The sequence below is a fragment of the Equus quagga genome, chromosome 8 (genome assembly GCF_021613505.1).
Source record: "Equus quagga isolate Etosha38 chromosome 8, UCLA_HA_Equagga_1.0, whole genome shotgun sequence".
Lineage (NCBI taxonomy): Eukaryota > Metazoa > Chordata > Mammalia > Perissodactyla > Equidae > Equus > Equus quagga.
In genome coordinates, this window is record NC_060274.1 from 64,469,143 (window position 1) to 64,484,613 (window position 15,471).

The 15,471-nt window shown below is 39.8% G+C and overlaps 1 protein-coding gene across 2 annotated transcripts in view; it reads right to left on the reverse strand.

Annotated features, from left to right (window-relative positions):
* The window catches only part of SLC25A13 (solute carrier family 25 member 13), a 188,207-nt gene that overhangs the window by 153,539 nt on the left and 19,197 nt on the right, over nucleotides 1-15,471 (reverse strand). For both annotated transcript variants that reach the window (XM_046670429.1, XM_046670427.1), the window contains exon 2: nucleotides 7,410-7,463. In XM_046670429.1, the coding sequence (XP_046526385.1) occupies nucleotides 7,410-7,463 (54 nt within the window). The remainder of the gene's footprint in view (nucleotides 1-7,409; nucleotides 7,464-15,471) is intronic.

Sequence of the window (15,471 nt, forward strand, 5' to 3'; positions counted from 1 at the left end):
GACCCCTAAAAGAATTCCATTGAAAATGCAAAGTAAAACTACAACACAATACCACTACTCATACACAAGATAAAGAAATAATAATGGTTGGCAAAAATGTGGAGCAAATGCAATTCTCACACTTCGGTGGTAGGAGAGAAAACTAGTGAACCACTTTAGAAAACTGCTTGGCAATATCTACTCTAACTCAACATACACATACCCACAGGCCCAGCAATTTCCATCGTGTAAGTACATCTCTAACAGAAATGTATGTGTGTGTACATATATGCACAAATACATATATACATGTGTATGTGTGTGTATATACATATATTGTTACCAAAAAACATGCTTTAGCATTGTAATGTCTCCTGCAGCATTATTTTGGATAGCAAAAGACTGAAAAATAACTGAAATGTCAACCCACAGTAGGATGCATAAATGAACTGTAGTATGCTTACACAATGGAATACAACACAGCAATGAGAACGAACTAACACCAAATACACACAACAATGTGGATGAATCTTACAAATAAAGTGAGCATGAATGAAACTAGACACATGAACACAGACTGTTATGATTCCATTTACATAAAGTTGAAAACCAGGCAAAACTAATGTACAGTGATAGAAGTAAGAAGAAGACAGAGGCAGATCACAAGAAGAACGTGCTGACAAAGGCAGCTCCACTGCGCTTGCGGCAGTGAACAGAGGGTCCCCAGGGCAGGTGGACTATACCTTATAGCTACCACATCTTTAAAAGTTATCTAATCCTTCCTTGGGAATAGATTTTACAAGCCTCTCTCCTGAAGCCTCTCTCCCTTACAATTTTTGCAAGTTTTAATAGGATTAAACACAAATTTATGAAATGGGGAGGCTTTTTGGATTCCTTGCACAAACTAATAGAATACTAATTGTGATGGTTAATTTCATGTGTCAACTTAACTGGCCAAGGGGTGCCCAGATTAAATACTGTTTCTGGGTGTGTCTGTGAGGTGTTTCTGGATGAGATTAGCATTTGAATCTGTGAATTCAGTAAAGCAGACTGCTCTCCCCAATGTGAATGGGCATCATCCACTTCACTAAGGGCCTAATAGAACAAAAGGTGGAGGAAGGAAGAACAGCCCCTCTTTTTTCCCGCCCCATCGCTTGAGCTGGGATATATCTTGTCCAGCCCTCGGACTGAGATTTACATCATCAGCTGCCCTGATTCTTGGGCCTTCAGACGTAGACTGAATTACAGCACTGATGTTCATGGTCTCCAGCTTGCAGACAGTACATCACAAGACTTCTCAACCTCCATGATGGATGGCATGAGCCCATTCCTCTTATAAATCTCATTAGGCAGACAAATTAGATAGATATATATAGCTAGAGACAGAGCTATCTCCTAGTGGTTCTGTTTCTCTGGAGAACTCTGACTAATAAACTAATTGTCACCACAAAGAACCACCATCACCCCCAATGAATAAAAGAAAGTAATCTGTCACTACACTGTATGCTCAGAGGGCAGGGGTCCTATCTGGCCTGCTTACCTCTAGTCTTTTCATACAGGTCTATAAACTGTGAATGAGCCAGGTCAGAACCATAATCATCCCGTTGCCCATTTTTGCCACAAATCATTCACCTCTGGGGCTGAAGGGCGAATTCTCCTTGACTGTTTTCCAGCCACTCAGAAATGCTGTGCGCACCAGATCACCATTCTTTACCCTGTCTCCCTTTTATAGAGATGGAATAAGACGCAATTAAGGATTTGAATATGGATTGAGTATTTCATGTTATTAAGGAATTACTATCCATTTTATTAGCTGCACAATGGTATTGTGGCCATGAAGGAGATTGTTCTCATTATTTGAAGCTGTATGCTAAAGTACTGAGGGTGAATTATGGTGATATGTAACTCACACTGAAATATACCACTAAATATATATGTGAAACTAATATGACAAATATTAATTTAAGTAGTGGTTATGTGGGTATTTACTGTACTATCTATTTTCCGTATGTTTATAGATTAGCATAATAAAAAGTTAAAATGTAATTAATAATAAATTGTCAATAAACACACTGCATTGATCAAAGAAACACAAATTTAAAATAAGATGCAATTTTTCAACTACCGAGTTGGAAGAAAGGTTCTTTTGTTGCTGCTCTATCTTTTTAACAATATCTGAGTTGATAACATAATGTGAAGAAATGTAAACTTCCATACTCCTACCCAAAATGTGTATTGATACAACCTTCATGAAAGGCAGTCTGCCAAGAATCAAATGCCTTAAAATGTTGCAAACCTAGTCTTTAATCCAATGTCACTTTTGTGAATTTATGCTAAGAAAATGCTAGCTATATGAAAAAATGTAGGTTCAAGGATATTCATTATAGTGTTGTTATGACAGCAAACAGAGAAGACAACTAACTATCCAATAATAGGGAGTGGCTAGATAAATTATGGTAAAATGGCCATACATAGGAATACCATGCAACAATAAAAATACTGTAGAAATGTATTCGATTACAGAAAAAGGTATTTGTTACATATTATGTGAGGGAGAAAACTGGATACCAAACAGTAATTTTTCTCTTGTTAGGAAAAAAAAATGTATATACATACACAGAGATAGAGAAGCAGAGAGAGAGAAAAAAATGGATATATCTATATATAAATATGTATTTATATATGTTGGGATCACAAGCTACTTTTCTTTATATACTTCGGGTTTTAAAATTTTCATCAATCAATATAAACTGCTTCTTCATAAGCAAAAAGTTTTTCAAAAAAGGAATGAACTGTTTTTCCAATTTTGCCTACAAAAATTTTAAAAATATATGCTTTTGTTGACGAAGAATAATTATACAAATCCAAGTTCAATTCACTGCATCTTACTATTACAATTTGTAATATGGTCTATTTCCTTTGTCTAGTCCCTTTACACAGTCTTCCCATCTTCCACTAGTCATTCAGTTACTTCTGACTCTATTCTTCTAAACAGTATACATCACCTCCTTTGCACTCCCTTGAGCTAATGGTTTCCTCCTCAATTTCCCAGTTCTTATTACTGGCACTTCCCTACACCCAGGCTATATATCCAGTGGTCATATTTATCCCCTGCTCTCTCTCATCTATTATACAGTATCAGTCATTTTCATCAAATAGTCCTTCAAGATGTCTTTAACTTGCCCATTCTCCACTCCCCCTGCTGCCACAACCCTCATCAAGTTATTATGGCCTCACACCAGGATTACACCCAAGGTTGTCTACCTCCTGGCCTTACTGCACCAATCAAATCTCAAATGCATCCTCCCCGCGTCACTGGATTACTGAGAAAACCTTCCATGGCTTCCTATTGTTGAGTAGAAATACAAAACTCCCAATTATCTTTCTAATTTTGTCACCCACATCCTGTAATACTCCACAGAGTCCTTGCTTGCCACAGTTGAATTTAAATAAACATTTGACGACTGAGCAAGATCCCTTCAACCTAGAGAGACTGTTTGCTCCCAAACTCATCTCCAGGCCTTCCCTTGAATGTGGTCCTCTTCCCAGAATGCCACGGCTACCCTCCTCAGTGCCTCTCCAGCTCCCACTCATCCCTGAGCCTCCTCAAGTCCCCTCTCCAAGGAGCCTTCTCTGACACTACCCACCATGGGGACTGTCTGTCCATCCACTTCCTGTGGCATTTGCTTTAACCATACACATGGACCCTTGAGTATGTAGACTTAGAGTCTTTTTTACCTGCTGCATGCCTGGAAATCTGGTCTCCTGTATAAGATCTGAACTCCTTTAAGACATGGTCATCGCTTAGGCCTACTTTGCACATACCACTCACTGCAAAGTTTCATGTGTTTTATTTAAACTGTAAGCACTCAGTACATACCTGTTTAAATCAACGTGAAGCAGCAGTGAAAGAATTAGGCAGACAAAAAAAAGCATGTCAACATTTAGAAACAAAACTGACTACACCTGAACTTCAACTTCCACATCCAAACAAAACATTACCAGCCACTTAGCACAAGAACAGCCTGCTATTCTGCCCTAAGCTGGGAATGTTTTACACCAAGTCCCGCCCTACCTCCCATCCCAGTACCATTGCCCAAGACCCTATGCTCCAGGCCACTCATACACCTGGCACCTCTTACAGCTCTTTGCTTTGCATACGCTGTTGCCTTTGCCTGGATGGTCCTCCCTTGCCCCAAACCCTCCTCTGCCTTTTCCATCTCATTAATACGTACTCATCTTGAAGTCCAGCTCAAACATCACCACCTCTGCGTAACCTGAATGACCCTCTCTAAGAAGATGTTTATAGCCCCACATCAACTTTCTGCCAATTAATGCTCTACTATGCTTATCAACCGTATCACAGCTTTTTCTTTTTTCACATTTAAACACACACACAGTGAGACAGTTAAAGGCAGGAACCATGATTTATGCATCTCTAGTTCCCCAACACCTAACACTGTATTAACATACAGTAAGCAACTTCAAAAAAAGAAGAAAAAGTGGAATTGATTTTAACTCTTTTCCAAAACATAAAATAAGCCAGAATGGGCCCATTGTAGCCCTCCAGGATCCCTCTTCCCTAATCTGTCTCAGTTCCACTGGCTTTCTCTAATCTCCACAGCTGCCAACTCTCCTGCTACCAGCACATCTAGTCCAAAAGGTATAATGGAGCTTCTCTCCACTGCCCCCAAGCTACGGAAGAATCCTCTAACTAGTTTAGCAGAAAGAAGGTTGGAATATTTATTAGGAAGAAAAGTCAGGAGAAAAGTCATAGAAAATCAGCAAAGTAGTCAGGTTTACAGTGTGCTTACTGCTGATCCATACTAAACTGAAAAGCCCAGCCAGAGTGGAGACGTGCCTGGCACAGCCCCCACGGCGCCTTATTCCCTATTCTTGCCCCACCACAATACTGTCTGCGGTAGATGGTAAACAAGAGACCTCAGCATGCTGAGCCAAGGTGGATTTGCGTCGGTACCACACTATCCAGGCCTGATGAGATCACTCGAACCTTTGCCAGATCCACAATCTCTTCCAGAAACTGCTGATCACTGTTTTCTTCAGGGATGATTCCCCCCACATCATCCCCTCGGACTCTAAGTCATACAGAACTCTCACTCAAAAGCCATTGAGTCCTGGCCACCTCAAGGGAAGACAGTACTTGCCTATCTGGTCCCAAAAGATCTAAAGTAAGATCTTAACCTAGCCTCACCAGTTGTCACGTGGCTTCAAAAAGTGGACACAGCTTATACAGCCTTTCCACTGGATTCACACCATGAGACCAATAAGTATCCAAGATGCATCCATCTATTGAGACATTCTAAGTTGTTCCCATTTCCTGTCAGAAGAATGCCTGCAACTATGGCTGGCTTAGGAAATAGAAGTAACAGACAGGTCCTGAGTTCAAAGAATGATTATGACTTTGCCAGCTCAAGTTAATGAGCTCTATCCATTTCTCTAGGCTCTCTGGCAACCCTCTCAGGTATTCTTCTGCAAGTGGTCTTCCAGAATTACATCCTTAGAGTTTTACAATATAGACCTTAAATACAGATGCTGAAAACTTCTATGCTTCCCTCATACATGCTCATCCCAGTCATGGTGGGCCCAACATGCATAGCAAGAGACACTAGTCTAGGTAAGAAACAAATGCATTTCAGTTTTTTAGACTTTGATTACCCAGAATACCTTTCCACCTTAGAATCTTCATCCTGTATTGTCCTTTCTGGGCTAAAAACAAATTTATAAAGAATTCTGCTGTCTTATACATAAAACAAACCTCCTTACAAATGTATCCTCTTTTCTTCCCAAAACTGCTTATATTTCTAACTATTTTCTTTTGGAGTCTTTGTTTCTCTTGTGTTTGAATTATTTAATTTCAAGCATTTACTGAATCAATATCTAATGCATATCAGGTGCTGAACACTTTCATAAAAGTTTTTTCATTTAACCTTTACAATTTTTTGTAACTTATTATGAAAATGTTCAAAGTAGAGAGAATAGTATAAGCCCAATATTACATTTCCCAATTTCAAAAATTATCATCATACTGCCAACTCATTTTTCCTACCCCACTAAAACTAGATTATTGACAAGCAAATCTCAGACATGAAAATCTCACCTGTAAATATTTCAGTGTATATCTCTAAGAGAAAAAGACCTTTACAGTTCCCATAATCAGAATACCGTTACCCAGCCTAAAAATCAATAACAATTTCTTTTTTTTTTTTTTTGAGGAAGATTAGCCCTGAGCCAACTACTGCCAATTCTCCTCTTTTTGCTGAGGAAGACTGAGCCTGAGCTAACATCCGTGCCCATCTTCCTCTACTTTATATGTGGGATGCCTATCACAGTATGGCATGCCAAGCAGTGTCGAGTCTGCAACCGGGATCCAAACTGGCAAACCCCGGCCCTCCGAGAAGCGGAACGTGTGCACTTAACCGCTGTGCCACCAGGCCGGCCCCAATAACAATTTCTTAATATCAAATAAACCTGTCAGCGTTCAAATTCCCTGATTTCTCAATTTTTTTTAAATAGTAACAGATTTTGATGAGGAAAGTGATGCTCATAATTAATAACTTTATAAGCCATAAATTCAATACATAGCAGAACATCAAGTTTCTCATGTGAAGCCTTGGTCCTCTTTACGTACAGCACAGCTGCATTATTATCATGTTTAGAAAAGGCCCACATATATACTTTTCAAATTTTCTTTATGAAAGTGGGCTTTTCTTTTTTGAAAACCTTAATTCCAGCTGAATAACATTAAAAGTGGTTCAGTGTTTGGGAACCTGAGGTAGACTTTTAGAGTATTAATCATTCACTGCCCAATTCACAAAGTAGGTCAAAGTATAACAAACTAAGGAAATAAACTTGTATGTTGTCTGTTGTGATCTATTATCTACTATTATTCAAACTGAGGCCTCACATGGGGCACCACAATGATGAGGATGATGGTGGTGCTAGTGGTGGTGGTGGTAACAACAACAACGATGATGGGCTTCCACCAATGACAGACAAGAATCGGCCCTGTGGATGAATGAAGGATTATGAGATGTCTACAAAGAGCTTTAAACTTCTTAGGAGAAAAAGCATTTCATCAAACTGCACAGGTCAATCCTGGAAAGGTAGATAAGTTGCGAGACTAAATCCCCAGCAACTCCTTTTCAATACCTGACACCAAAATGAGATAAAAGAAATTAAAATGTAAACCATGTTTACAGGTTACATGATCACAAACAATCACCTACAAGTTTCCGATACACTTAAAAAAATAGATATAATTGTAAAGGATCTCTTTTAGAAGTCTTAAGTAAAGATACCTTTTGAGATATTTTAAACATATAACAACGAAATAACCTGCTTGAAAATAATCTTTAAAAGTTACAGAACACAAATCAAACAAGAAACAAAATAGATTCCTTTATACTGACCTTCAAAAATATTGTTCTAAGCTCAGCTGGATCTGCTCTCTTGGTTAAAGCCACCTATAAATAAACAGAAAAATGTTTATATTATTAGAACAAAGCTGAGAAATCAAGCTAGCAGACTGAAAGAAAACAAACTCCAGGTTAGAAATTAGTGGATTTCATTATTGCATTTAAAGCACCAAATTTCCCCAGTGCATAAACAACTCCCCAGATTTTATATTAGACTCCTTATGTGGCTTCCAGAATGATAATATTCTGTGCAAGAAACCATAAAGCTCCTAATATGTAGTGTTTAATGTATATCATTTTTTCAGAAAGAAGAAGAAAAAAGTTGAAACAGATTTGTAGCCACCTGGTATTTTTAAACTACACTCCAGTGTGCCCCATACCCTTTCATAGGGGAATATTAAATATTAAAGTACAGCTTGTTTCTAACTATGCAAGAGAACACAGTTCTTAAAAAAGTTAGTGAACAAGGCAAATCATATTATCAAACAGAAGGGAATTACTTCCCACAGCCCTACCATGAACAGGCGTAAAAAGTCTCCTCCTCTCCCCAACTTTTAATTTAAGAAATCAGAAGTCTACAAAGGTATGACTATTATTCTCCACATTCTAGAAATACAAGGGGCTATGATTGCCTTTGAAGAGCAAACCTTGACAGATTCGCTCAGAATAGGTGTTGTGCTTAATTTTAATTCTCCAGCCCACAAAGTCCAAAAACATTATTGGGGAAAAAGCAAGACAAACTTGAACATGGCTGCTCCAGGCCCACACAAAAGAGTCCTTATGTGGAACCAAACAGTGGGCTTATTCAGTGTCCCATCACCTAATCCTGCTGGCAAAAACCATCATGAGACTGAATTCTCACCAAGCACAGTGTCACTCCATGATACAGCCAAGGAGGGGTTCCTGGAACCACCCCAATACTGGAGCCATGTCGCTATCCATGGGGAGATTTATGCAAATTGTTCTAAATCCCTTCGGTGTGTTTGCAAAGGCTCTTCTGAGATCTTTGGACAATGGGTTCTCTGTCTCTAAATATGTAACTGCTTGAGCTTCTTGGCCTGCCACTGTCAGGAATAATTTTATTAACTAATCACTGGAATGGGAGAGGTAGTTTTTCTGAAACCAGTTGGTTGGTCACCTTATTTCCCAAAATATGACTGATAACTCTTTTAATTTCAGCTGAGTACTTATAACCACCAATGCTATTTTTATCCCTAAGAATTTATAATCTTTTAAAAATCCTGAATTAGTTAGTGTTCTTTGCTCTTCAATTAAGAAGGAAAAAACAGACTGATAACCAATCTAAGATGAATGATAGTGCTGACCTAAAGGTTTCAGGAGAAGATTCCCTCCTATAGGTCTCTATTCTATATATAGAGACCTACAGGTCTATATACTGAGAAAGGTGGGACAGGAAGAACACCACTGGAGAAGACGGAACAGCATAAAAATGCCTCCATCCTCTTCTTTATGAGCGGAGAAATTCCCTTTGAGTTCCACATCTCGAGACAGTACATAAGTAAAAATTTTTTTTTTTTTTGAGGAAGATTAGCCCTGAGCTAACACCTGTGCCCAGCTTCCTCTATTTTATATGTGGGATGCTGCCACAGCATGGCTTGATAAGCAGTGCTAGGATTCGAACCGGCAAACCCCAAGCCGCCAAAGTGGGGCACACGAACTTAACCACTATGCCACCAGGCCGGCCCCAAGTAACATTTTTTTTAAAGGCATATGGTGACCCTTGGTACTCAGTTGGGTTTCCTTTTAAAAGCAAAGGTAAGTTTCCACAAAGTGAACTATTCTTGCTCCATCTAAATACCACATCCTTTAAAATCTAATTAATTCACTATGCCGTGCACTTCATAAAGCCTTCCCTGGGCAATGCTACTTCAGAGTGAACTTAGCTGGCCCTACATTTGCACAGCATTCTTCTACTTACTGATCCCGAAATACACATTCACTGCTCACCACCAGGACCACACCTCTGTGAGAGAAAGAATACAGCTTTCACTTTGTAATTCTCCAGGGTTTAGAGCACAGGAGAAAATCCATATAGTGAGCCAACACCTCTAAGTCATGTCACCTAACGTATATAAAACACTTCATTGTTTTCAAAGCATGACTATTACCTTAGTGGATCCTCACAGCACATCTGAGACTTGGAGAGAGCATATTACTGCCCCCATTTTACAGAAAGGGAAACCAAGACTCAGAAAAAGTCAATTATTTCCCCAAAAGTCAGATTTAGCACCAATTTGTGCTTATATTTCTAAGTGTTTTCTGAGCTAAGATCAGACGCCAAATCTTCCATCTCCTACTGTGGTGGTCCTTCTACTGAGCCACATCATAGGCAGCTCCAAACTGACCATAACTTACGTTAACCACTAATATAATGTAGCACACGCCCAGAAATCAAGAATCTCCCAATTTCTTCCCTACCCCCACCAGTTTGCAGTATCTATCCAGTGCTGTGATTAAGAACATGGCTTTAGTGTCAGACTGCCCTCGACTGGGGGCAGGCCTGACCTCAAAACTCAACGGCTCTGTGACCTCTGTGCTAGTTCCTTGACCTCTCAGCCTCACTTTCTGGTCTACAAAATGGGACATGCTGGATGGTTGAAAGGGTGATAGGAGATAATTACATAAAGTGCTTAATAAAAAGGCCACACAATCAATAAATGATATCTATTATTTGTATTATTTATCGAAAAGTATTTACGTCCTACCATGCTTACTCTTGAAAGAGTCTACATGATGAGTAGCCTGGCTCATAACTTGAGAAGGGAGAAATTAGGAGGATGGAGGGGAAAGGAACTCATGAGTCTTCAAAAACATTCACCAAGCCGCTAAACAAACACTGAGGTCTCCCTAACTCATCTCCTCTGCTACCCTAGTCCCATCCAATGCTACTTCTTGAAAACAGACCCAAAGTTTCAAGTACAGCAAATGGTTAATGGCCAGTGTGGAACTCCTCGAGGCCCACTGAAATGTGTATCAGGTCCTGGGCGCATTCTACTGAAGCACAGATAACTACAGTTCAATAGGGCATGGATTCAGAAAAACTGCTAAGAGCCTTCTGGGCCCCACCTCTGCACTAATTCCATCTATTTCCCCAATGCTGCGTGGCTATTCAGAATTCCCACTTCTACTTCTACCTCCCACTCTTACCTTCTTGTTTTGGTGTCATTTGCAGTGAAGGAAGAACACTTAACAGCTTCACTGAAGACAACACAAAGCTACAGTGAGAAGTGCCAGTGTTCTGAAGGTGTACTGAGATGGACTCCATCTGGCGGCAAAACCAACACCCAGGAAGTTCTACGAGCTGGAAGGAGGAAGCCACAGAAACATAGCCTCCCTTTTTAAGCCAGCTCAGAACAGCAGCTGGGCATGCACACTTTGCATCACCTGACAAGCCTTAGCTCATTGGGCTTTAGAAGATTCATCAAACTTTAGTTTCCAGAAGGCTGATTTTCATTGTTATATTTTTTCTCATACACTAATAGCATGTAAATATTTACAGCTGCTATTCTTATAATCTAATTGCGTGATTTTATCATTATTCTTCTGAATTTGCATTTACAAGAATACATTCCACCATTAAACCAAAATTTTTACATTAAGAGTTTTAAATAAAGTAACTGGGTTTCAAACAGGGAGTAAATCACCAAGAAGGAAAATGATTCTTGGCAGATGACTATGCAATATTACTATTTGCTACTTAAATCAATACAATAGAGAATTTTATACTCAAGCACATAACATTCACACTAAGCTGAGCTTAAAGAACAAAGAGAGGGGGATCTAGAATTGGAAAAACTATGCATTATACTTTTTTTCCATAAACTGGGAGAAGTTTACTTCACTTAACTTTAGCATGGAAATTTCAGGTCAATTCCATGAATCTGTGTTCCACAGAACAAAATTTGAGGATCACTAAATATGTAAAATTTTTAACATGACAAACATCAGATATAATAGTTTGAATACGTTACCAACAGCATTTGCAAAATGTATATACTAGCTGGGTACATCCTAGATACAAAAAAACAGCCAACAATAACATAACTTCAATGACTGGTTTTTAAAATGGGGTAGCAGGAAGCATAGCAAGGAGAACCAGAAAGATATCTTTCAGGACAAATAAATTCACTCTCATTTTAGTAGAGTTACAGCAGCCAAAAAGAGGAGGACACTGGGAAAGATTTTTCTACACATGGGAATATTTTAAAACTGGCTTTCTTACACTGGAATCAAGCCTCAGTCGCTGCCTCATTACCTTAATAATTCACAGTGGTACAGAATTGTGTACTCAAAATCATCACTAGGGCTAACAGGGGGCAGTAGGAAAGAACCTAAGAAAACCTACATAAAATAAGGGATACTAATTTGAAGACAAAAATGTAAAGAAAAGAAAAGCTCTTCTCTTACATTGGGAAACTAGAGATGTAAGACCATGATCTCCTAGAAGGCATCTTACTCCTCCACAGCCTCAGCTCTGGCAAAGAACAGAAACTAGCAGACGTTCCAAAAGTGCTGATTAAAAAAGAAAGTCTTCCAGATGAGTAGAAATCAAATCTTTACAATGAAAACAGGTAGCTTTTAGGCCACTGGTTCTCAAAGCGTGGTCACTGGACCATCAGCATCAAATAGGAACTTTTAGAAATACAAATTCTCACACCCTACCCCAGATCTACCCAAGCAGAAGCTCTGGGGGTGGGGCCCAGCAATCTATAGTTTAACAAGCCATCCAGGTGATCCTGATGTTGTTAAAGTTTAAGAACCACAGCTTTTGCTAATGTCCAATTCTGTCTGATTAAGACTGAGGTTCTCAGCCCCAGCTGCAAATTCAAGTCACCTGGGGCACTTTTAGGTTTTATCAATGTCCAGGCTGATCAAATTCAACTGCAAAGGCCAATCTAAATAGAATCTCTGAAATGGATACCTTTAAAGCTCAATCACAAGATTATAATTTTTGGCTGGGTTGAGAACCACTGAGTTAGAACCCAAGATCCCAACCTCAGCTAGCTATTTTGACCACATGACACAGCCTTCACTCAGCAATACTTCTTCCATCACCCTTCCAAACCTGAAAGGTGTGAAAGCCAAGACAGGCACAGACTTACACTGACAAGTCTACCTTCATGAAGTAATTATTTACCTAAGATATGAAATACAAACCAGAAGAGGCAGCTCATCAAAAGCAGACTACTCCATGTGTGCATGTAAACACGTGCACACATGCAGTGACAAGCAGAAAAAGGAGGTGGAGGGAGAAATGTCCCTGCATGGTCTTTGTACTTAAGGAAGTAAGTATAGTGGATAGACCTGAATCCCAATGCAAAGCACTACTGGGTGTGACCTAACAGCTTAGAAGCTGGGGCCAACCCTTCTTCCCATGTATCTTCCTGTACTGCAGAGACTGGGAGGTTAAAACCACATTTCCTAGACTCCCTTGCAGCTATGTGGCCTAGGTGCTGTCAGACGAAGTTGGGTGAGATGTGGAAGGCAAAGTTTTGGAAAGCAAAGATTTGGAAGTTGGGGGCCATGCTTCTGCTGTTTCTGCCAGCAAGCATCATCACTGGAATCTGATTTTCCTGTGGCAACCTCCTGCCCATGTCACTGGAAGCATGGTTCTGAAACACTCCCCATGTGGCAGACAGTTTTATGACTGCACAGGAGGCAACTGCTCCCTTGTTGGCCTGCTCTGCTGTAAGGCTCTGGAAGTCATCCCTGAGAGTGCAACCTGAAGTCTGTTTCTTCACCTTCCCAACAAATTCTGTAAGCTATTTAATACCCTGTAACAAATCTCCCTCTGCTCAAACCAGCTAGATGGATTCTGTTCTCTGCAAGTGAACCTTGACTGATAAAATCGCAAAGGAAAGTTTGGAATTCCTCAAAACCATACAGTTACCATTAACTTGAGAGGAAGAAAGAGGTATCTCATCAAATTTAAGAAAAATAATTTTTCATTGAATTCACTGAGTCATTCATTCCTTATCCTACAGGTTCCCTAAGTTCTAATACAGGAAGAGCAGTAGTTATAAAAAAAGTCACTGAAATATAAATTAGCATACAGACAAGATGCCATGTTAAGCATTCTTCAAACCACAACCTTTCTGTGTAATCCACCCTCAAAAGTTCACATCACTCAACAGTTGACTTATAAAGCACCAGACACCACAAATGTTAACCCGTTGGGTAATTACACAAGCAGGTCATTTCAGGGCTGCCAGAGATGTTTATCAGGACTCAGTAGCTTGTGAAGTGTGTTGGATTTAAGCCTGCACTGTTGTAGACAAACATTAAACAATGATAAAGCCATCACCATTAAAATTCTGTATTAAGAAGCAGAGTATAACAGTTAACAAATGAATGGTGGTGTTGTAGCTGTGGATTCTCTTATGCCAAAATAACTTTAAACACACTAATTTTAGATTTTATTATTATTGTTATTAAGCTAAAGCTAACATTCCAGTAAATGTTCCCAAGAGTAAAAATCTGACAAGAGACACTATGAGTCTTTTCTAAAATAGACATTTTTCTAACTGTTTATATTTTCAACTCCCTACAAGGACAGAAAATGCCTGCTCACCCTCACACAGGCAAACATCACCAGGTTTAGAGTAAAGATTTGGGTCCCAGTGTGTTGCTAACTTGGTGACCCTGGACAAGTCAGTTAACATCTCTGAGTTTTAGTTCCCTCATCTATAAAATGGGCAAAACAAGAAAATCTGCTTACTTCATAAAGTTATCTTAAGGACTAATTAGAATGAAAAAAAAAAGTGTTCTGTAAATCCCAAAGTGATAGACAATGTTGATAGTGATTATTTGCTACTCTTAAAAAAACATAAGGTGAGGACACAGCTATATATTTCTAATCCCAAATACGAATGGAAGGCAAGGAGGTCCAACATGTATTCGAGCTAGAAATAAGCAACAAAAGATAAGAGGCTAAGAAGAAACACAGTTTATTAAAATTCTATTGGGTGATCACAGTCTCGTTAGGAAGGGTAGAGAACCATCTTGAGGCTGAGGCTCCCCCAATGATGCCCAGAACTATCCCAGAATCACTTGGTGAGAAATCCACCTTAGATCCCACAACAAAAGCAGTTGCCTAGGCTGCTCGTCAGGTCAGCTGGAATGGAAACTTCACAACAAGCTGCTTCCTCGTGTTGCCCTCTTCCAAATCAGAGTCACATGTGGGCATCTAATTGGCAGATCTAGACCACGCGCTCGTGTCCTGGCTGCAAGGAAAGATGGGAAGACTTACACATTCTGCCAGGCAGCCCTTATAATGTGGGGATTTTCTCCAATACAGAAAACTTAGTCAAAAGATGAGGGGGAGATTTCTGGTTTCCAGTCCAGCATGTAAGGCGCTCAGAAGCTGCCACTCTGTCCTAATAACAAGTAAAAAGCTGAGAAACTAAAAAGTCAACAACTCTCCCTAGATCTGTCAGGGAAATGAGGTCAACGGGCAAACCACTGCCCCCAAAATGGGAGAGAGAGGCAGAACATGAGAATCACCACTCCCCAGAGCAGAAACCATGAGCTGAAACTTCCACGGGAATCAGTGTCAGAGTAGGAAAACCTGAACTGTAAAAGACGAAATGCTGGAGGCTCAGTGTGGACAAGAGGAAGGTTTAAAACCTCCAGGGGGACCTAGACTTAGGGGTTCCCCACACTTTTATGAGTTTTACCTCCTGGAACTCAACCTGATTCTCACAGTGAATATCAGAGAAAAACCACCTTGCACTTCCAGCAGGAGGAGAGGAAAAGGAACCATTTGAAATGCATCAGAACATTCTGTGCTTTATAACAAGGTCTGCCCTCTAAAGAAATTATTTAATAAGAGCCTAACCTGCTGGGGTATTACCAGAGCCTAACTGACTGGAGGGAAGGTAAATACGCAACTCCAGCCACCTGAAGCCATCCTCTCCTACCTAAGGGAAAGAAAAAAACTGGCAAATGCTTGTACACTGTCCAGGGACACAGGCTCTCTAATGGATTGAGACCTAATCACGGGGCTACAGAACACCTCCTCGCCCTCTATGCCCTA